Source organism: Protopterus annectens, chromosome 6.part0 (genome assembly GCF_019279795.1).
Source record: "Protopterus annectens isolate FY-2018-M chromosome 6.part0, PAN1.0, whole genome shotgun sequence".
NCBI classification, from domain to species: Eukaryota; Metazoa; Chordata; order Ceratodontiformes; family Protopteridae; genus Protopterus; species Protopterus annectens.
Window position 1 is genome coordinate 1,671,870,054 of NC_056737.1, and position 22,645 is coordinate 1,671,892,698.

At 38.6% G+C, this 22,645-nt stretch overlaps 1 protein-coding gene across 1 annotated transcript in view; it reads left to right on the forward strand.

Moving 5' to 3' along the window:
• THADA (THADA armadillo repeat containing) overlaps positions 1-22,645 on the forward strand; it is a 3,943,996-nt gene that overhangs the window by 73,467 nt on the left and 3,847,884 nt on the right. Inside the window, exon 4 of the mRNA XM_044073699.1 lies at positions 15,376-15,506. Coding sequence (XP_043929634.1) covers positions 15,376-15,506 — 131 coding nt within the window. The remainder of the gene's footprint in view (positions 1-15,375; positions 15,507-22,645) is intronic.

Genomic DNA, 22,645 nt, shown 5'->3' on the forward strand with positions numbered 1-22,645 from the left:
TTTTAAAATGGAATGATGTTAATTGATTTTTGTGTCTGAGGAAGCGGCTAGGATAGCCGTGAAAGTGCTAACACAATAAAATATATTTTTATGTCACCTTTCTGCTCCGGTTTGTTATACCTGACATTTTGTATCCACATTTTAGCTGCTGGTTTTACGTCTTGGTATTGCATCATTTCTTCTGGTGGGACTTTGTTGTTACTTGTTGCAAATTTTTCCTGAGCTGACAGTTGTTACTGGTTTTCTCTAAATATTTCCGTTTTGTTCTCTTCAAGAAAAGTATTTTTATGGCTTCTTCTCCAGCAGCATGTGACAATGCTGCACTTAAACTGCTTCAGGCCTTTCATCTAATCAACTTGCACTGTGAAGTAAGTCAAATTTTAGGATCCAAAGCTTTCAGTTTTCAGACAGGTTTCCATCTTTGTAGTCTAGGAGGGTGCAGTTGCACCATATTTCCACTATGAATATTATTTTAGTTCCTAATGCAGAACATTCTAAAAACAATATATTTTTTTACTTCTGCAGATGTTTCTTCAGTTAGAGGAGATATTTCTCCTCTGACACCATGTCATGATATGTGATTTAATAAATATGCAGACATGGTCTAATCTTCATGAAGCCTTTATTGCGAAAAAAAAATTCTGTAGAACCTTGTGTACCAAATGACCACTGTAGGTATTTCATTTGTATTTAAATGAACATATCCCATATTTAACAGGTAGCTTTCAATTAATTGAATATTAGCTCATGATACCTCCTTATTTAATTGTTGAGTGAACTGGAAGTAGTTATCCATATCCATAGCTTTTGAAATGCCTTGTAATATGGTGACTATCATCTCCTTCTGTTCAGTGTTTTTTCTAACATAATTTGTTAGGGGAAAACTTTATATTGACTGGCTTGGATGAAAGAAGTGATAGTCTGAGTATAAGGATGGAGAAAACCCATAAACAGGTTTTTCCTAACCTTATAAGTTTTATTTAGAGCAGGGAATAGTGTAGTCTAAAGCTGTTAAGTGAGTATCCTGTCCTTTTTATGGAGTGGTTGTACTGCTAAGATATTAATTAATACATGTGTATAGTATTCGGCAGTGTGTTAAAACTCAGGATTCATTTGAACTTCTGTTGGAGTATTGCTACAAAGTAAATGAGTGTTGAGGGCCCTGAATAGAAGCAGTATTGTCTTTGGAACTGGCATCATGTGATTTTATTTTGATAAGGAGTTTGTGGACATGTCCGACATTGACTGACATGAAACTAAATGATGGGCTGATTTTAGATTTAAGTTTAATTTTACTAGAAGTGTCATTTTTTGTTATTTATAGTAGTAATGTGTCTGACTACTTTTTTCATTGGGAAATGGTGGTAATGAAATAATTCACAAATTTATTTTCATCACAATTATCAGGAAGTGGGGTAATATGTGCCATCTCACCTTTTTTGGTAGCTTGGAGGAATAAATTGACCATCTGCTGCTAGGCAGTCTTCAGTAACCCCATCCATAATTGTTACTATCCAATGGATGGAAAGAGGAAGTGGGTCTGTGACAGTGGGAGGTAGATCACCCTGGCCTCTATATCTAGTGCCCCTTCACCAGGATTAGGAAGTCTTGGAGGGTTGGTAATGGGATGTTGGTCTGCAATAGTGGTATGCAAAGAGGAGTCATTTCACCTGCTGAGTCATGTTGCTCATAGCAGTTTTATTTTCTGTATGAGCTTTTGTGTCTGAAACATTTGTGGATGACATCACAGGTATTCGCAGTGGTGCCACAAGATAGTGATCCTGAAGCTGCCATTACTCAAAACACATTAGCATGAAAATAACATGGCTCCGATATCATCAGTGTTAATTCTGTACCCTAACATGCATCCATATCTCCCTAGGGAAAGATGAGCAGACTGTCTCATCACTTCAGCTTCAGTAAGAACTCAAGCTGCTAACTGAACTGTTAATCATCTGAAACATGGTCAGAGTCATATTACTCTTTGCCAGTGGAGCTGACACTTTGTCCTTTGTCTTGGATTTTTGAGCGGCTTAGTACCCTAACTAACCTATTTTGATTTGCTGTAGAGGATTTGCATCATAAGAAGGAAACTACAAGTTTAGAAACCACAAATGCTAGTTACAAAAATAGTAATCTACAAACATGGTGAAAAAGGGGCCTGCTATGTTACATAACTCCCTTTCCACAAAACACATTCTCTTTTGTCCAAATTTCTGAAGATATCTGCTCTCGTACAAAAAGGCTTACTACAGCAGTAGTGAAAGCTGAATTATTGTTCGTGACTACACATAATGCACACACTGACAAACTTGGGACTTGTCACTCCAAGGTCACAAGAACCCAGGAAGAGAGCAGTACAATTTAGTGAGCTACATTCTTGGAAATAGAATAATCTATAACGAAGTAAAAAGTACATTACAGTATGTTGTGAGCATTTAAATGCGCAAAATGCATCCTTTAGCATCCCACTTTCAAGTAAGTGAATCAAAACCAGAAAGCATTTTTGCATGAGAGTAAAAGCCCAGCATGTGGATGCCTCATCTCCTCTTCACACTCCCTTCTTTATACTGTCTCCAGGGTCACACAGCCATGGAGAAAAGCAAACACGATTACATGGAAAACGTGTTTCCACTTTGCATCTGTAACACTTAGTGTAGAGCAGATTGTATGACAGAATGTGCTGTGTCTTTAAGAAGCATGTCAAAGGCTGAGTGTGCACATATAAATTCCAGGCACGTGCTACTATTCCTAGTGCCATTTTGAGAGCGCAGCCAGAGAGTGAGCATGTATTAATAGTTTGTATATAAATTACTTAAGTTAAAGTCAGTAAACTTCTATTGTGATGTGTTTGTATAAAATAATGCTGCTTGAACAGAACCCACAAAGACTATTCTATCCTGTCCAAAGTAGGAGAGCAACATGGTGTCAGAACTGGGATTGCCAGTAATAAAATTCAGAGCCTTGAGGTGCAAAGATGACAGTGAAGGTAAACTAAGAGAAAAGAGCATGAAAAAGAGCCAGAAAAGAATCAAAGGGAATGAGAATTCACAAGAACTACTTATAATAAAAAAAGACAAAATGGGGCATTACAAGGGCACAAACCACATCGGGAGGCACAAAAGGTTTATTAAATAAGGGAAATGTTCAAAATAAAAATATTTGATCAAACAACTAACAGAAAAGCAAAAGAGCATGTTTAAAGCAAAATGAGCGTGTTTAAGGCAAAACGAGCATGTTTAGAGTAAAACAAGCATGAGAAAAGTACAATGGGCATGAAAAGAGATATTAAATGAGCAAAATGAATATAATAAGGGCAAAAAAAGGGCACATTATGTGTAAATAAAGCAAGGCAACAGCATGTTTTTTGGCAAAGTGCTGCATTTTGGCATAACGACTTTGTTTTGTATCAAGGACATAACTAAAGTTATTCGAAGTATCTCAAAGTGTGTAAAAGTCCTTACAGTGTGTGCTTATTACTGTGTATGTATTCCAGAGAGATTATTTTTGTGCAAAATGCAGCTGTATAGTACAGTCAAAGTGTAGCCATTTCGAAAGGTTTCTTCTTCTGGGTGTGTCTGTTCGCAAAGTGCCGCCATTGCAGAGTGTTTTATGCACTGTAAAGAATTGCCTACCAAGGTACCGCCATTTTGTGGAAATTTCAGTGTGCTGTGTACAGTTGTTCGCAAAGTGCCATTACTTTGAAATGTTATTGACTCTGAGCTTCTCTTGCCCAGTTCATTTGCATAGTGCAGTTATTTGAAATGGTTCTTAAAATGATGATAATTTACTTGTGCAATACAATAATTTCAAGAGAATTACAGTGCCCTAGACACTTATTTCGCAAAGTTCAGTCATAAGAGGCTTGTTGTGCTATTGGGCAAAGTTACAAATACTGGCATAAATTTCTGGTGTATGTGTGTGTGTTTGTGCTTATTTGCAAAACCCTTCACTGGTATGTGTTAATATGGCAGATGGATTTTGAAAGCCCTTACCTCTTGTATTTGATCGGAATATTGCAGAGAACTGGAGAATATTTGAGCAAGAATACAATATTTTTAAACAAGCAGCTTATTCAGATAAAGATGCACGAACCAGCACATTCATTTTGCTAAACCTAGCTGGGTCAGAGGCCATAGAAAGAGAGCTTTGTGTATGCACCAGCAGTATATGAAGGAGAAGATGAAAACAGTCATATTGTTGTACAGGCTGAGTCAAGGGAAGACCCGAGTGTTTGAAGCACAAGTTCAGAGAAATGTGTAACCCCCAGACAAATATTACATTAGCGAGGCATTTGTTTTACACGAGAAATCGGAAACCAGGGGAAACTTTTGCAGTTTATATAACCTACTTGAAAAACAAAGCTAAAACGTGTCGGTTTGGTGACTTAAAAAATGACTTAATAAAGGACAGGCTTATGTGTGGTATTAATAATGCTGCAGTGAGAAATATTTTGGTTTGTGACAATGATTTAACATTGAATAAAGCCATTGAGATTTGTCAAATACATGAAGTGACAGAAAAACCCACAAGTATGCTTATGATTGACAAGAGCATGGTTTCAGCAGCCTCCAGTGCAAATGTACATAGCATGCAATACGTGGCAAACAGAAGTAGGTCTAACCACATGGTAGCCATAGCCCCTGCTGGCTCAAGGAAACTGCATAGTTTTCCAGTAAGTTCTAAGACTAGTTCAGTTAAAGGAGCATGTTCCTCAGTGCAGTACAAGCGTGAATCGGCAAATCTCAAGTCTAGCTTTATTGTTAACTGTCGAAATTGTGGGGAAAATCATCTGGAAGAGAAAGATGCTTAGCATTCAGTCAGCAATGTCACAAGTCTAAAAAATGGAACTATTTCCAAAATGTTTGCAGATCAAATAAACTTCACGTATTTGTAAAGAAAGGTCACACGAAAAAGCAAGTTGATCAAGTAGAGCCACAGCAGTCAACTTTCTATGTAGATGGCATATCAGTAGTTGGTGAAAGAGCTGACGCAGTGAATTTATTGGCAAGGAGCAAATTGTTTTGTACTGTCTGGATCAATGTTAAAGCCATAGAGCTTAAAGTCGGCACTGGTTCAAAGTGTAATGTTTTATCAGCAGACACATTTGCTGAAGTGAGAACTAATGAACAACTCAATGTGGCCAGTAGTGCAAAATTTGTTGCTTATGGAGGTGAAGAAATCCACAACTTGTTATTGTATGTAGTCAAAGACCAGTACAGTCTTTACTGGATCTCCAAGATAGTTTGAGAATGAATCTGCTTTCTTTTACCAAAGAAGTTCATCACATAAGTGCATCTCCCAGTTCTAATTTTTCTGAAGCCATTTTCTCAAGAGTATGCTGATGTGTTTGACAGGTTGGGCGAACTTCCAGTTGTGTACTCCATAAAGTTAGACCCAGAGGTCACTCCAGTATCTAGACCAGTAAGAACAGTTCTGATAGCTATGTAGGATAAAGTTAAGGCTCAGTTGGATAAAATGGTGCAGCAAGGTGTAATTTGTCTGGTTACAGAACCAACTGAATGGGTGTCTATGGTAGCAGCCCACAAATATTGCTCTGACAAAATCAGAATATGTACTTGCCCAAGAGATTTGAACAAAGCATTAAAGAGACCATATTCTCCAATGTGCACAGTCGAAGAGGTCGCAGCCCTAATACTGAATGCCACTGTTTTTTCTGTCTTGGATGCAAAAAGTTCATTTTGGCAAGTGATGCTTGATCACAAATCTTCATTACTAAGCACTTTTTATACTCCATTTGGCAGATACAGATTCCTAAGTATGCCGTTTGGAATAAATTCTGCAAGTGAAGTCTTCCAGCATGCAGTGGAGCAAATTATTGGGTTATCCTTGTAGCACAATAGTAGATGATTTATTGGTTGGCGGCAGTGGTGAGGCAGAGCATGACAGAAACCTAAAGAATGTTCTAGGCAATAAACTTGAAGCTCAGTCCTCTGAAGTGCAAATTCAGATTTCCAAAAGTTACATATGTAGGTCTTTTATTTACTAGTACTGCCTTGAGACCAGACCTGACCAAGCAAGAAGCTATTCTTGATATGTCCGCACCAGGCAATGTTCAAGCTCTACAGTATTTCCTAGGTATGGTCAGCTGTTTAGGCAAGTTTATACCAGACTTCAGTGAGTTGATAGCACCTTTAAGAGAGATGATGCCCAAAAATGTTGCATGGTCATGGTTAGAACAGCACCAGAAGGCATTGAAGACCTTAAGTAGAAAATTGCCACTCCACCTACATTAAGCTACCATGTTGTGAACAAACCAGTCACTTTCCTGTGATGCTTCAAAATTTGGTCTTGGTGCAGTTATACTTCATGAAGGCAGACCAGTAGCCTATGTATCTACAACACTTACCCAAACTGAGATGCAGTGTGCTCAAATTGGGAAAGAACTTTTGGCAATAGTGTTTACATGTTCAAAGTTTTGTGATTATGTTTATGCTTGAGCTATTCAGATTGAAAGTGGCCACCAGCCTCTAGTCATTATTCTGAAGAAGCCTATGCATTCAGGTCCAGTGAGATTGGTAAGAATGATGCTCAGATTGCAAAAGTACAACTTCAAAATTGTCTATACGAAAGGCAAACTGCTCTCTCTGGCTGATACCTTATTCAGATTGCCCAGAAATACGACAGAACAATTTGATGCAGAGAATTTTCACTTTGATATGATGGCGGTGCATAATGTTTCTACCACAAGGCATGATGAGTTAAGAGATCACACAGACTGATCCAATTTTGCAAAAGCTCAATCACTACATTAATATTGGATGGCCGTCAAAGCAATCTAGTGTACCACCTGAAGTGCAAACCTATTTTCTTTACAGCAATGATTTGTTGATGGAAGATGGCATTATTTTCAAAGGTCCTAAAATTGTTGTTTCTTCTTCCTTACAACAAGAATATATCCAGATTTTGCATCGTGGTCACCCGAGTTCTGCATCCACTAAGAGAAGAGTGAGAGAATTTAGTATTTTGGCCTTCATTACTGAAAGACATTGATGAAGTACTTTCTTATTGTTCAGTATGCAATAGTACTAAACTACTTCAGCTAAGTCAAGTTCCTGAACTACTTTGGTCAGCAGTAGCTACTGATATCTTTGTTAGAACAATCAAGACTATTTTGTATTGGTAGACTCTTATTCAAATTGGTTTGAGGTTGATCTACCACCTAACCTAACATGCACTGCTGTTATTACCAAGTTGAAACGTCATTTTACAGTCCATGGTAGTCCACACAAAGTTATTTCTAGCAGTGGTACTCAATTTACTAGTCAGTTGTTTCAGAAATTTACAAGAGAGTGGGACTTTGTACATGTTACTGGCAGTCCTGAATATCCACAGTCAAATGGTCTAGCTAAATGTGCAGTGCAGAGTGTAAAGCAATTACTTGAAGGTCAAAGCGTGACAATTCCAGTGTCTTTTTGAATTTACTTAATCTTAGAAACATACCCCGTGGCTATATACTTGGGTCACCTGCTCAAAGACTTTTTTCCAGACAAACCAGAACTACGCTACCTATTAGTTCCAGTTTATTGAGGCCTAAAGCTAAGAACAATAAAACCATCAAGGCTCAATTTATTCAAGAAGCATTCTACCCAGAAGTCCAGTTATGATAAATCAAATCAAGTTCTTTGTCTGTTGAGGGAAGGAGAGATAGTGAGAATACAAACAGTGAAAGGTTTTGACTGGATTGGTGAAGTTGCAGGTGTATGTGCCAAGCCAAGATCCTGCTTCATAGAATCTAAGGGTGTGGAGTACAGGAGAAATCAGACATCATCTTCCTGTCATCATCGCAGCATTGTTCCTGTGATACAGACTCTAGATCTCTGAGCGGTTATTCCCATCCCAGTGTGTGTTCCAACCTCCTGATTCCATTCCTGAAAATGTTCCAAATACTTCCAAGGTTGAACATTTTGAAGAGACCGCTCCAGTCGCTCACCCCAATTCCCAGTTTTATGTCACACGGTATGGTAGAATATCCAGGCCCAGTGTGAACGTGGACATAACTGTGTGTGTGTGTCTATATATATATATATATATATATATATATATATATATATATATATATATTTTTTTTTTTTTTTACTTAGCCTTGTATAAATGCATGATAAAGAACCATCTGTGATATCTGCATGCCAAATAGATTCATAACGTTGCCTGATCTATTTCTCAAAGAGGGAGGATGTAGGTCAGAGTATATGTGCTGTGTCTTTAAGAAGCATACCAAGGACTCAACATGCACATATAAATACCAGGCATGTGCTATTCCCAGTGTCATTTTGAGAGTGTAGCCAAAGAGTAAGCATGTATGGCTGCAGTAGTTAGTTTGCCTATAAGTTACTTAAAGTCAGTAAGCTTCTTTTGAACAGAACCCATGATGACACTTCTGTTATGTCCAGAGTAGGAGAGCGACACATACTATCAATGGAAAGGAAAGAAAAAAGCACCTAGAATTCATAATCATGACATTTTGCATTGGTACAGAAAGCACAGTATGTATCCACAAAGAGAGCAAAACTGTTTACTTTTCAGTCTGTGTTTGTTGATTTCTGCATTTTTGTGACCAGCACTTATGGCTTCTATATTTGTGGTTTTGTTCCTTTTCCATTCATTTAAGCATTTTATAGTATTTTGGTTAAACTTTTGCATGCATTTATGTCTTCCCTGTATTTTTAAGTTTCTTTTGTCATCTTCGTTAATTTGTTATTGTTTGTATTGTGTATTTGTATTTATGTCATAAAGTACAGTTATCAGTTTTATTTAATTTTCCTTTGGGGTGTTAGAATTAATTATTTTGCTAGGATCACATTGTTGAAATACCATCATTGTCATATGCTCCAAATAACTTAGTGGTTTCTTGTGTGTATTTTGATTTGTAGGCCTCAGTGCGTCTGCTTGCACATTTTCAGTAGTTCCTAGCACTGCTATGTAATGGCTGTTTGAATAGTATACCTCCCTATTCTTTACTGCCTGAGGAATAATTACTAATGATATGGAAGTGTTTTCCATGGTTGTTGATAACCAGTCTTACACTGACTGTTTCTTTGTGGGTTTAATGGGATTGGTGAGTGTTAGCCATATCTACTCCGTATAAGTTGACAGTCATGTGAGTAAACTGCTACTGATGAACATCCCCATGTATGTTAACTTCCCCAGGTATAATGAGGCATGTGTTCTTAAACTGATTGTTGCATTAAAAATTATTTATATTTATTTAGTTGACATTTGTTGACTGGGAAAGTCTGATTGGATCAGGAACCCATTTTTAGCGGAGGCTGGGGGAGAAAAGTTCCCCAGATTAAAAAAAAATTGATAAAATAAAAGTACAGAGAATTAAATTCACATACGGGAGTGTAGGTGACAATAAACAGTGAAAGCAGACAATTCATATATAATACCACAGCAAACACAGAAATCCAGGGATACAGAGATATAAGTTTATACAGACTGCGGTGGTGGTGCTGCGGTAGCGTTGTTGCCTCACAGTAACATGTTGTCCTGTTCGATTCTCAGCTAGAGAATCTTCTGTGTGGAGACATGCTTAAATGGGCGTATCTTCATTGAAGGATGTGCGTCAGGGCTGGTAACTCGGCACGTAAAAATCTACTGCCAATCATTAGCGGACCGGAGTTCCGCTGTGGCAACCCCTAACCAGGAAAAGCCGAAAGACACAACAACAGTTGGGTTACCTCTAATTCTTTTTCGGTAAACTTTTAAAATATACTTGGACAAAGTTTTATATATTTAGATATCACATTTATGATTTTTTTAGGAAGACTGGAGGTATGCATTTAGAAAAAGGGGGTAGAATAGTCAACTAATGTACATCAATAGGGGTGACAGCAAATTTAAAGAGAAAGGAAAGGAGGAGCTTAATATTTGTTATTAGTGTATCAGGTTCTATGTCAAGTTTCAGTAATCTAGCTGCTTTGTCCTTTGAAGGAGAAAGAAGTAAGTGTTGTACGAATAGTAGAGTGAAGAAGGGGAAAGGCAGGGGGAGGGAAGGAAGGACATAAGTCTAGTACTAATAGTAAAGTAGAGTGAAGAAGGGGAAAGGCAGGGGGAGGGAAGGAAGGACATAAGTCTAGTACTAATAGTAAAGTAGAGTGAAGAAGGGGAAAGGCAGAGGAAGGAAGGAAGTGTAGTATGGGTTGTAGAGTAAAGTAGAGGGAAGAAGGGGAAAGGCAGGGGGAGGGGAGGAAGGAAGAAAAGTGGAGTAAAGGGAGTAAGGTAGGAAAGGGTTAGGAACTGGGTTGTTAGGTAGTTTTGGAACAGGGGCAGCTACTTGTTATTTGTAGGGGTTTTTTAGTACGAGTTTAAAATTCTTGTGGTTTACTATTGTTCTAATGTGTGCTGGCAAGGCATTCCAGATTTTTGCAACATTGTAGGAGTATAGACACTGTCCAGCTTTTTTGTTTGGTCTGTGTAGGGTTACTAGTCTTCAGATCGGAAAGTTCTCATTCGAAGTTTTACTTTTAAGTGAATGGGTAACCATATAGCTTTACAAAGGGTCAGAATGCTTCAGTTATAACCAACTTATTTTGTTTGTAGTAATTTGCAGCAGTTTCCAGCTTCTGCTGTTGGGAGGCCATATTCAGATGTGGGAATAACTACAGTCTGGGGTAGTGTTTTTCTCTAGTTTGTAATACTTTTGCAGGTACTGAGCTAAATGCAAATTTTGGAAATTTACTTATGGACATGAGTAGAGAAATTAAGAATTGTATTTAGTTATCCACTAAAAGTATTTGTAATTTTTGCACAACGTCAGTCTTGCCATTATCCCTTGAATGAATGTACCACGTTTAATAGTATTGTTAAACCTGGTAAGATATGCATGGATACAAAATTGTGTAGTTGTTTTATTGACCTTAAGTTGTAGATGAAAATATTCAAGGCAAAATTATTCTATTTCTTTCTTGAATTTGGATTGTCCCATTACATTGATTAGAGATTCATATCACTAAGTTATCTGCAGTAAGAACTTAATTACATGTGGAAGACATACTTCTAGTAAACAATAAGGCCTTAATCTTAAGTAGCTTTCAGCATAAAATTTATGTGCTTTTTGCTAAACTGATGCTTTAGAATATGTCTTTTGTAACTGTCTTTTAAGTCATGACTATTTGTAAGCATAGCACTGTATGGACCAAGTTTTGTTAACAACTGGGCAAGAGTGACTGAATGAAATGCTTTGCAAAGGTCTACAGGCACTTTACTGGTGAGACTACCCTCCTCCCTGATGGTTCTGTGCCTGTTCTTTTAAACATTAAGGTCACTCCCTTGAGTTAGATTTCTCTGAATCCTGCTGAATTACTACCCTGTATTTCACAAACTACATTTGTTGGACACTTTCATATCTTAACCCATACTTAACATCATAAATTGCATTACATCATTCCTTATAACATGGTCTACTTCACCACTACTGTCACTGCCTTACCACAAACATTGCTTCCTTGATTGATGTAATGAGTGTGCTATATATCTGCTTAACAAAAATCAACTCATTCTGGTGGGAGCCATGTTGTTGTTACTTTGTGTAACGGACAGATCCCCTAATTCGTGATCTCATTAGTCTCTGGCCATAATCCAGTTTACACCATTTTTATGGTTAACTGTTATTTCCATCCAAGTCTTATCTCCTCCATCCATGGCCTTTCTTCCCTAGACAGATTCCTGCCTTGACCCAGTATAACACCAGCAAAACCTTTTGAATTGTTTTGAATCAGTACTTGCACAAATAGTTTGCAGTGCTCAGCACTGGCTTTGTTCTGTATAACACTGAACAGTTTCTTTTCCTTTCTTGTACTGTGTTTCTACAAGGGCTTAGCTTCTTGAACTTGGGGAAAGCTGTCATATTTGTTTGTAAGTAGAGCAATGAGCATGCTCTCTTTCATTGCCAGTGTATTCTTACTTTTAATTTCCTCATTGCTTATGCTACTTTTACTTGGGCAGTTAATGTATATAAAGTTGCTGCTTTCTAGTCTTCCATAAGAGAGGCCAGTTGAAGACAGTTTAGAAAAAAACATGTCAAGACTGGAGTCTGTGTATCCAAGTGGCATGGCCTCTTAATATATGCAAGACTCTCTGTTGCATTCCAGTAGTATGGACTGTTTCTGGTTTATCATCTCAGAGGTTTGCTTGTTTCTGATTCTTCTAGTACTTTGTTACACAGATGTGTAACTAGGTCTGTACATGTACTATTTGTACCTCTCAATCTGCAGACATTGAAGGCTCTTCAAAAACAGGAACATCCAGCTAGAAATCTGGGTGACTAATTTGCATAACATTTGAATACCAAATAGCACATGACTCTGTTTCCATTTGGAATGTGGAATACTACTCAAACATGTTTAAAAAACAGGCTGTGACAAAAGTGAAGGAAAGTAGGCACATTATCAAAGAGACAGTCTAAAATCTGTAGACATAAAAAACAATATCGCAAAATTCTGCCACACAAGGTAATTTATTTTTGCTTCAGAAAAAGGGAGTTGCCCTTACTAAGTTGGTCATGCAGTCTGCTTTTGTATACTAGACGGCTTCAAAAAAAATCACACGTGATGAGGATTCATAAAATTCTGTGAGAGGATAAATCAAGCTTGAAAAGAGGGACATACCTCCAAATGTGGAGATCTTAAATTGGGCTTAAAAATATGAATGCTTCTCCAAAATGGGGCCAATTGAGAGGCCTGGTACTGTTCTGTTGTAGGAAGTCTCTTTCACTGTTGCAGATGTTCTCATATTTGAAGGCTTCAAATAATTTTGTTAATTTGTGATAACTGTTCTAGAAGGAACGCACTTTAAGCCTTTAAAAAGTTATAGCCATTTCACAAAAAAGTGTTTTGTTTCCTTACACAGAATGCCGTGCTGGGTAACATGTTTAGAAAGATGCATTCCAGAGTGAGTCATCCTTCAAATGAGATGTTAAAAAGAGGCCCCCATCTGCCTGTGTTTATGGTAGGCATTATGAGATCTTCTGCATCCAACTGAGCCTATTGAAAAGAGTAGGGGAAGTTCCCTGATGCCCTGGCCAAATTTCCCTAGTAGTATAAATACCATCAAGGGCCTCCCCTGAAAAGAGGCTGCTAGCTTAGTGGGACTAACGTAGTCAACAAAGGATACATAAATTTGCATTTTTAAGTTAAATCCACATCTCTGTCTTCAGTTCAAAAGTTAAGATGGTGGCTGCCGAAAAAGCAATTACTAGGAAATAGTAATCAAAATCTAAACCAACTGTGGTTGAAGTAGTGAAAACAGTAACAGATAAAACAACTGGAACTGAGTTCTTTAGAAAAGGGTAGAAGCAAACTTCATAGGAAAAAAATGTGAATTGTGGGAACAATACATACAAGGGAGGCATGAGGTCTAAACGGCGGCAGGACTTAAATGAGCTATGTAATGTTTGAGTGAAGAAGATTGGGTAAATTAGAAGTGATGTATACTTTTGGCAACTGGGAGTATGTCAGTATGGTTTGTGATGTAAAATGCTTGCAGCTAGGATTGTGTCAGTGTGGTTTGTTTACATTTATATAAATGTATGATTGCCTATGTAGTAAGTGATAGTTTAAGAAAGATGTGTCTTGTTTAAAAAAAAGACGGGAATTAAATAATTTATGTAATACTGCTTTGGTTATGTGATATATAAAATTGTATGTGAAGTATAACGTTTGCTATGTTAATATAGTTTGATTAGATTTATATGAATGTAAGTCTGTCAGTGTCACAAGTGATTGGGGGGGGATGATATGCACCTTGACAATTTTGAACAGTGTCTGTGGTAATTGGGAGAAGAGACACAAAAAATGGGAGACCAGAAATACTGTGGGAGGCAGGGGAGTCTGGTCTATTACCCTGCCTAGGGTTGCATTTGTCCATGGTCTGGCTATGGTAAGCCCCCCTTCTCTGCTGCTACTGAAATATACCAGCTCAAGTACACACAGTACTGGGGAAAGGGCATAGTTCTCAATACTAATACTATAGTGATTTGGCATAAAAAAGTGTACAGCTTTTGTGTTGACCAAATTAAGCAAATGGGAAAGCTATTGACTAAATCAGCAGTTGATCAGACAGGATTCCCATACATTTACATACATACAAACATAGATGGCGCAGTGGTAGCGTTGTAGCCTCAGAGGTTCTCCGGTTCGATTCTTGGCTTCTTTGCAGAGTCTGCATGTCCTCCCTGCATTCGTGTGTGTTTCCTCTGGGTGCTCCGGTTTCCTCCCATGTTAGAAGAACTTGCATCTGGAATGTTTCTCCCCCGGACTCTGCTGAAAAGTGGCTTTGTTCCAAGTCGGACTTTCCTGTTAAACAAATGTTAAATAAATAAACATATACATAGGTAGAGAGGGAAAGAGAGAGGTGTGTAACTAACAACACACACACACACACACACACACACACACACACACACACACACACACACACACACACACACACACACTAAATTATATTTATTAGGTTGATTTACATATTTTCAGTTGTGAAATGTTCTTATTGTCACTACAACATTACTGTATTTTGCATGTATTTTCTGCTTACCATTCCTAAGACTCCATTGAAATGGAACTTAACTCATTAACAAAATAAAGTAATTCTTCAGAAGTAAGTGAAAAGTGTATTAGATATGCAGTGAACATAAACATACAAAAATGTTAATGTAGAAACAGTGTAATCTGTGTGAGATATTGGGTAGATGCGGCATACAGATTGTATGCTCTTCCTTTGCTAGACAATATAGTGTAAATGGAGTTATGTACTGCATGTGAAAAATAGGAGACACAAAAAATGAACAGTAGTCTGGGCTTCAGCTCTGAAGAAGTTCCTTATACTGATAGAACCAGAGCATTAAATTTATAGATTATAATCTCTGTAATACTAGCATGGATCGGTGTTTGTTCCTTTGAGTTTTTTGTAAGTTGTTGCTGGAATTTTTTATGTGAAAGACAGCCTAGCTCATGAACTTGAGTGTACAGTAAACTGTCGGTTAACCGGCACCCATGGGGATTGGTAGATGCCGGATAACTGTAGTTTCTGGTTGCTTGAGGTTCACTATTAAAAATAGGCCTAACTAATAGTGTACCCTATACTATTTGTTTCGTTTGACTTGTTCTTAGATTGGGGGGAGAGAGAATTTATTCCTATCTTCCTTTTTAAAACTCTAAAAACATAAGCTATATTTCTGTGGGGGGGGGGGGGTGTGCAGAAAGTGCAACACATGAAAAGTGTCCTGTATTTCTTAGATTTCTTTTTCTGGTTGCTTGAGTTCCGGTTAACTGAGAGTTTACTGTACTATAGCCTTGTAACAACTGATTTATCATTCAAAGCAGGTAACCATCTGTACATTTTTGTTTGTTTCAGATAGCATCTTTGTTGCAAAGACTGAATTCTGATTTAACGCAAGACCCTGTCATTCATGGCTGTTTGGATATTTTAGCACTAATGTACATATCCTTAAATTCCAAGAACCCCTTGAAAAGGGCATTAGCAAGGTGAGTAGATCTTTCTATTTTGTAAGTTTTTAACATTTTTATTTGTATTATTATCAGGTTTGCCCAGCAGAGCAGTGTCTGTTTACAGTTTAGACCCAGGGCGCAAATCTCCAAAAATAAGTGCAGTGTAACACAAAGAAAGTAGTGTGAGAACAAGTTTATATATAAAAGCTGACGTGGTCATACTGCCACAGATATTGAGACAAAATGATTTCTGTAGTTGCTATGGGTGAACTCATGTGAGTTCATAATTGATCTGCATTGTTAGAGATGCATTAACTCAAGCAAGGGATGCTTAAACTGACTGCTTCCTATCTGTTGGCTGAATTCACTGCATGAAATACATGTACTTAGCATACTGCATACAACTTGTGGGTATAACAGCTATGTGGAGTAGAAAGAGTATGTGTGTAAAGATTAATGAATCCTACAGAGTTGTTAAGTGGCATACTATTTTTGTGTGTGTGTGTGTATATGTTGTTGTTGTCTTTTCCTGGTTAGGGGTCGCCACAGCGGAACTCTGTCTGCTAATGATTGGCAGTAGATTTTCATGGTGCCGAGTTGCCAGCTCGACGCCCAACCTTCAACGAAGGCACACCCATTCACGCATGTCTTTCAGAGCGCCACCCGACCCGAGGGGAGGACATGCAGACTCCACACAGAAGGCACTCCCCGCACATTAGCTGAGAATCGAACGGGAGAACCTCTTGCTGTGAGGCAGCAACGCTACCGCTGCACCACCACGTATATATAGGCTCACTATACATTCTCAAAATACTGAAATATCGAATTTCAGTATTTCGAGACTGTATATTGCACATTCTGCGGTGGTACAGCGGTAGCATTGTTACCTCACAGCAAGAGGTTTTCCTGTTCGATTCTCGGCTTGGCTTGGGAGTGCCTTCTGTATGGAGTCTGCATGTCCTCCCCATGGTTGGGTAGCGTTCGAAAGACATGCGTGCGTAAATGGGCGTGCCTTCATTGAAGGTTGGGCGTCAAGCTGCCACCTTGGCGTTTCGTAAAACAAAATTTACTGCCAATCTTTAGTGGACTGGAGTTCAGCTGTGGTGACCCCTTACCGGGAAAAGCCGAAAGACAAAGAAACATAGTCAAAAGTGCAGTTACGTGAAACTGCACTATATAGAATGCGTAAATGTCAAATCTGCTGTTGTGGTGTCGCGTTTGTGATGTGTGGTGTGTGGATATAGCGGGGGATGCAGGTAAGTGATTTTTTCGTAAGGGTATTGGGAAGTATTTTGGGAGTATTTTAGTGTGTGTGAGTGTGCGTTGTGGTGGGTTTTATGTTTTTGTATATTTAGTGCGACCTCGGAGTTGGTATATATAAGTAGCATTGGTGTTGGGGGCATAGCACCCCACATGGGGGGTTGCTTGCCCCCTTCTTATAGGTAAGGTAGGTGTGTTTGTATGTTATGTTGTGTTTGTGTGTGTTGTTTTGTTTTTTGTAGTGTAGTTATGTAGGTGTATGTGTGTGTGTGTGTGTGTGTGTGTGTATATGTGAATGTGTGTGTGTGTGTGTGTATGTGTGTGTGTGTATATGTGAATGGTCGCGATTTTGATTTTCACAATTGTGGGTTTTTGGTTATGTGGATTTTCGGCTATACAGTCTGGAGATACTGAAGTTCAATATTTCAGTATTTTGAGATTGTATAGTGAATCTCTACACACACACACACATATATATATATATATATATATATATATATATATATATATATATAAAAATGTTTTCTGCAGTGTTTTTCCTCTCAACAGGCTTGACCTGTCTTGACCTAGATCCTTGGGTGCTAGTTCAAACTGCCATTTATTTGTGGTAAACCTATACCCCAGGGAGAGGAAAATCGGTCTGCAGCTGTGTAGACCTCTAACTGGGATGCTTGAAGAAATTTCACCACCCTTCCAACTTTTAACTCATTGGAGAATTTTTAACCAACCCTAACCCGTCTCGCACTACAAGACATCCGTCCCATCCATAGTACTAACACTGAACTTCTAACCTTTATAGATACTGTCAATAAGGATAGAGATAATAGCAAACTAGTTTCCTCTTTAATTCTAGACTTGTCTAAGGCCTTTGACTCGGTTTATCACGGCAGACTTCAAATATCCTCACTAGGTCTGTATCAGTCAACCCTTCTGTAGTTTAAAATGTACCTGTCCAATAGGCATCAGTCAATAAAATGACACTCTACCCTCTCACCATACCTTCCAGTCACCACTAGTGTGCCACAAGATTCTGTTCTTGGTCCCCTCCTCTTTAACATTCTCACCAACACTATCCACACAATAAGCTTCCCTAATGCAGTACACAATGACTCCACACTTGTATGCACATTGGTCAGCCTTGCATATATCCAAAAATTACTCTGGAAGCTTTAGCAGCTACTGAAACATGGCTTTGAAACTTGCAACTCATGATGTACCCTCTCTTAAAAAAAATTTCCCCCCAAATCCATCTGTTATGAAAAAGCAAAATTTAAATTCCTCTCTCTTAATAATACAACCATTGAAAATACTTCTCATGGCATATTATTAGGAATGTTGGTGGATGATGATCTTAAAATCGACCTTCATGTACATAATTTCATAAAATATCACTAAAAACTGGGGATGCTGAATAGACCAAAATCTTTCACACCAATGCAACGTAAACTGCATTTGCACCACTAACCTCCTCCCCTCGCTACTTTATGGCACTCCCATCCTTACTAACTACCAGGCATCACAAAAAGCAAAACTTGAACAATGAATGTGAAAGTGGTTAAATTTGCAGCAAATACATTTTTCAGATACCACCGCTATATAGAGCAAAAAGGCCTAAATTGGTTAGAACTACCAGATCAACTAACTTATATACAGCTACTTCCTGCCTATAAAATTATTCAGTATCCATCAGCTTGTCCAGCTCTAAATACCATTCTACACAACTATGTTCCCACTCGTGCATTACAATCCAATGACCAAAACCTTCTCTCTGTCCACAAACCTATCAAGTCTGCTGGACATGGTCTGTACCAATAGCAAGTTGTTAAGGCCTAGAACTCCTATATCCATCATGTTAGTATCCTCATTTCAGCCCTTTTAAAACCATTCTGAAACACTTCTTAACCAAAATTTGTTTCTGTTCCTGCTCAACCCCAGGATAAACTATATCCTTATATTTGAGCAAGTACCTGTCCATTCCTTACACTTCCCTGCTCCCCCTTCTTTGCTTATTTCCTAAATTTAATTTTTCTCCACTGAATCACTATCTAAATATGCCATAACCCTGTTTTTCACTCACTTCATATTGCAAATCCTCATTGTATTATACTAACATATCTTTAACTTCTCTAAACTGGCTAACATTTCTCTAAATACTAAATAATTTTAATATAAGGTATATCAATTTTATTCAGTGTTGTCACATTGTCAAATTTAGTACAGTTATTTAAACGGTATATGTTTTACATTATTTCTAAAGATTGTACAGTTAGAGTTCTTTAAATGTTTTGTAATACATAAGATCTTTGCTTTCCTGGCTTTCCCTGAAAATGGGCATCTAACCTTTCGGACTTTCCGAGTAATCAGATGTCAATGAGTGAATGAATAAATAAATAAAAACAAATGCAATTACATGCCTGTGTGGAGAGTAAAAATGAGCATTTATCTCTCAGCTTCTTTGCTTAATGTAGAACAAAGGCTTTCCATCAGCACACATTTTGTGAACAATGAAAAGTGTGATGCTATGTCTGACTTTATTGACTGACTTCAGTCCTCAGTGATGATAAAGTATTTTTTAGTGAAAACTTCAGACATGTAACACTGAATCAGAGGCAGAACAGTTCAGCGGCTTAGGGGATCACAATGCCTTGCATTGGATATATGTTCTCATTCATTTAATCACAGTGAGACATCTGATATGTACTCTTAAGAAAAATGGTTGTGATTGCTGGTCGTGTGTGTGTGTGTGTGTGTGTGTGTGTGTGTGTGTGTGTGTTTGTATTGACATTAAATACTTATTTGTATTGACATTAAATACTTATTTAACTTATATTTTGTGTGTAAAATACTTCCTGTGATAAGGTACGTATACTACAGCAACTTTGAAACATTTGATAGGAAAACAATTTTACATAAAAAAATACAATTTTATTGTCTAAACTCAGTAGTGGACTCTGTGGCATGGTGGGATTATAGGGAAAATAGCAGACCCTACAGGGTGGAGAGTCCATAATTTCCTCAGTAACAACCACCCTGTCAGGCATTATTGCTTGCATAACACTTGTACTTCCTTTTTAACACCATCAATCATGTCACATCATTAATTAAACTATAAACATTTAAAGATATGGTGCCTAAATTAAAATTTTCATTTATTTGTTTATCTTTTGGATTTAATAATTGAATCTTTCTTTTTCTGCCTTTAACTGTTCTCTCAATTGAATTTCTGCTCCTTAGTCATCTCAGTTATTCACTTTCTCTTCACTAACTTCCATTTACAAGAATTAAAAGTAATTTTGTACAGAAATCACTTTTCTGGACACTGTATCCTAAATTCTGTAAATTTCATTCATTAAATAATAAGTTTTGTTCGGATTCTCTCTTCTCTCTTCTGTTTCATCTTCCTGCTCAATATGGTTTTCCCATTCTGGAAATGTTTGATGTTCTTCATCTCACATTGCTGCAGTCCTTACATATGGGTAGTCCGCTGTCCTCGGTCGGCCCGAATACCAAAGTATTAGGCTGACGTCGGTCATGGGCGCAAATCTGATATCAGGCGTCAGGGTACTAAAGCGCATGACCAACGCCATATCCTCAGTCTTTTGCCGCATGGTCCGATGCAGAAGCAGTTTTGCGAGTGTAGGTTCGCGTTCTGAAATATTTCCGTATCCTGAGTTTCAGACCGAAACAGAGTTGGCTAAGTACCCGTTGGGGAATATTTTGGTTTTTCTTGCCTCAGTATTTAACCGGATGTCAGAAAAAGTGAATAACTGTATATCTTGTGGGAAACAAATAGGTCATAGGGATTACCATACCTTGTGTATACCTTGTTTAGGGCCTGAGCACGGCGTTGTTGGTTGCCGCTCTTGTGCTAGGTTTAACAAGCGCACTATTAAGAGGAGGTTAGACTGTGCCAGGTTAGTGTTTGGGAAGCGGTGTAATTATAAATGCCGTCGGATGCTCCGCGCCCGCTTCAAGAAGCGCAAAGACAAATAGTTAAAGTCCAGGGTTGATGAACCGCAGTCCCGGACGCCGGTTCTTTAGAAGGCTCAGTGGAGCCAGAGGTTTTGCCAGGAGTTTCCATGGAGTCTCAGGCAGAAACTTTACTGTTGCAGGATGTGCCTCTCAGGAGGTAGGCCAGGCTGAGGGGCCTCTCAGGTTGCTGTTCTTCCCTCTCTTCCCAAGGTGGTTAGAGCCTCTCCTTCTGTTGCCAAAACTTCTTTGAGAGGCAGGCCTGGTTCAGCTTCAGTGGGGCTTCTCCTAGCATTTCAGGTTCTGTACCTAAGAAACACATGCTTAAAATGGCAGAAGATTTAATTTCTATAATTAGAGGTTCTATGCCCCTCCTGATAAGAGGCCTAGGGTGGAGCCAGAGTTTGATAGTTTTGAACAGTGTTCAGAGGCTTCAGAGTCTTCTGCTGAAGACATTCAGGAGTATCTTCCTTATTCTGATTCTGATGTGGATGATTCCACTCCTTCTGCTTCTCCTCCTGAGGATTTTCATTTTCAGAGACTCTGCATTCCATGAGGGAACACTTTAAATGGGAAGGCCAGGATTTCTCAGATTCCAGGAAAAGGCTTAGGAATTCTTGTTTTACCCCAACATAGGCCCTTAGCTATACCTCCTGTGTTGGATGTGGTGGAAGATGTTTTTGCAGAGGCTTCCTGAACCCTGACTCTTTGCCTCCTGCTCCTGTTAAGCCTGATAGGTATTATAGAGTACCTGAGGCTCATAAATATTTGTTTAAGAGTCCTAGGGCTGACCCAGAAACTATTTCTCAGGGCCTAAAGGTGTTAAGGCTTCTGTGGTTAAAAATCCAGTTCCCACTGATAAAGAAGCAAGGGCTTTGGATAGATGGGGTAAGAAAGTGTATACTTCTTCCACTTTAGCAATGAGGGCTTTGAATTGTCAGTTTCATATGCTAAAATATCAGAATTATCTCCTTTCACAACTAAAATCTAAGGTGGATGCTTTGGCAGAAGGCATTGAGTGTAAAGAGTTGCTGGATTTGGTTCATGTGTCTGAACAGGTGGGTAAGCATTCTTTGCAATGTGGTTTTGATGCTGTACAGGCTTCTTCCAGGGTGGCTGCCACTAGTTCTGTTCTTCGCAGGCATGCCTGGTTGAGGGATCAGAATTTAGCTGAGCATGTTAAGACAAGGATTTTGGATGCTCCTTTGCAGTCTGATGTGTTGTTTGGTTCTCCTGTGGAAGCAGTTTTAAAGAAAATGGAAGACAAAGCTAAGTCTATGCAAACTGTTAAAGATTTTTGCAGGTGCAGCCTCCAAGTTTAGCAGAAATTGGCCTGCTAAGGGATGGACATATCCTGCTTATGATTTACAGTCTAGGGGTAGGTCTAGACGTGGTAGGGGCAGAGCTCAAGGTTCTTTCAGGCCTAGAACAGGAGTTCACCTGCTCAGACTTCTGGTGAGGGCAGGGGCCAGTCCTTTCGTAAACAGGCCCAATGACCTGCATCTTCAGCTGCCAGTAGATTCTTCCTGTCTGGCAGTTCCTTTGGGAGGAAGACTGTCTCTTTTCAAAGAAAACTGGGATTTAATTACTCAAGACAAATGGGTGTTGGATATTATTCACCGAGGTTACAGATTTTATTTCCATACAATGCCCCTTTCAAAGGCATGCCAGACGTTCCTCCTCCACAAAGAAAAGAGGCTCACAAGCAAGTTTCTTTACTTCTTCAAATGGGGCTATTCAGCCAGTCCCTGTATCAGAAAGGGGCCTAGGATTTTATTCTCGCCTGTTTCTAGTACCAAAGAAGGGGAACACTTGGAGGCCAATTTTGGATTTATCTATCCTCAACACATACCTGGACATTCCCAAGTTCAAGATGTTGACGTTGCAACAACTTTTACCTCTGTTGGGCAAAGATCACTGGATGGTAACTTTGGATCTCAAGGAAG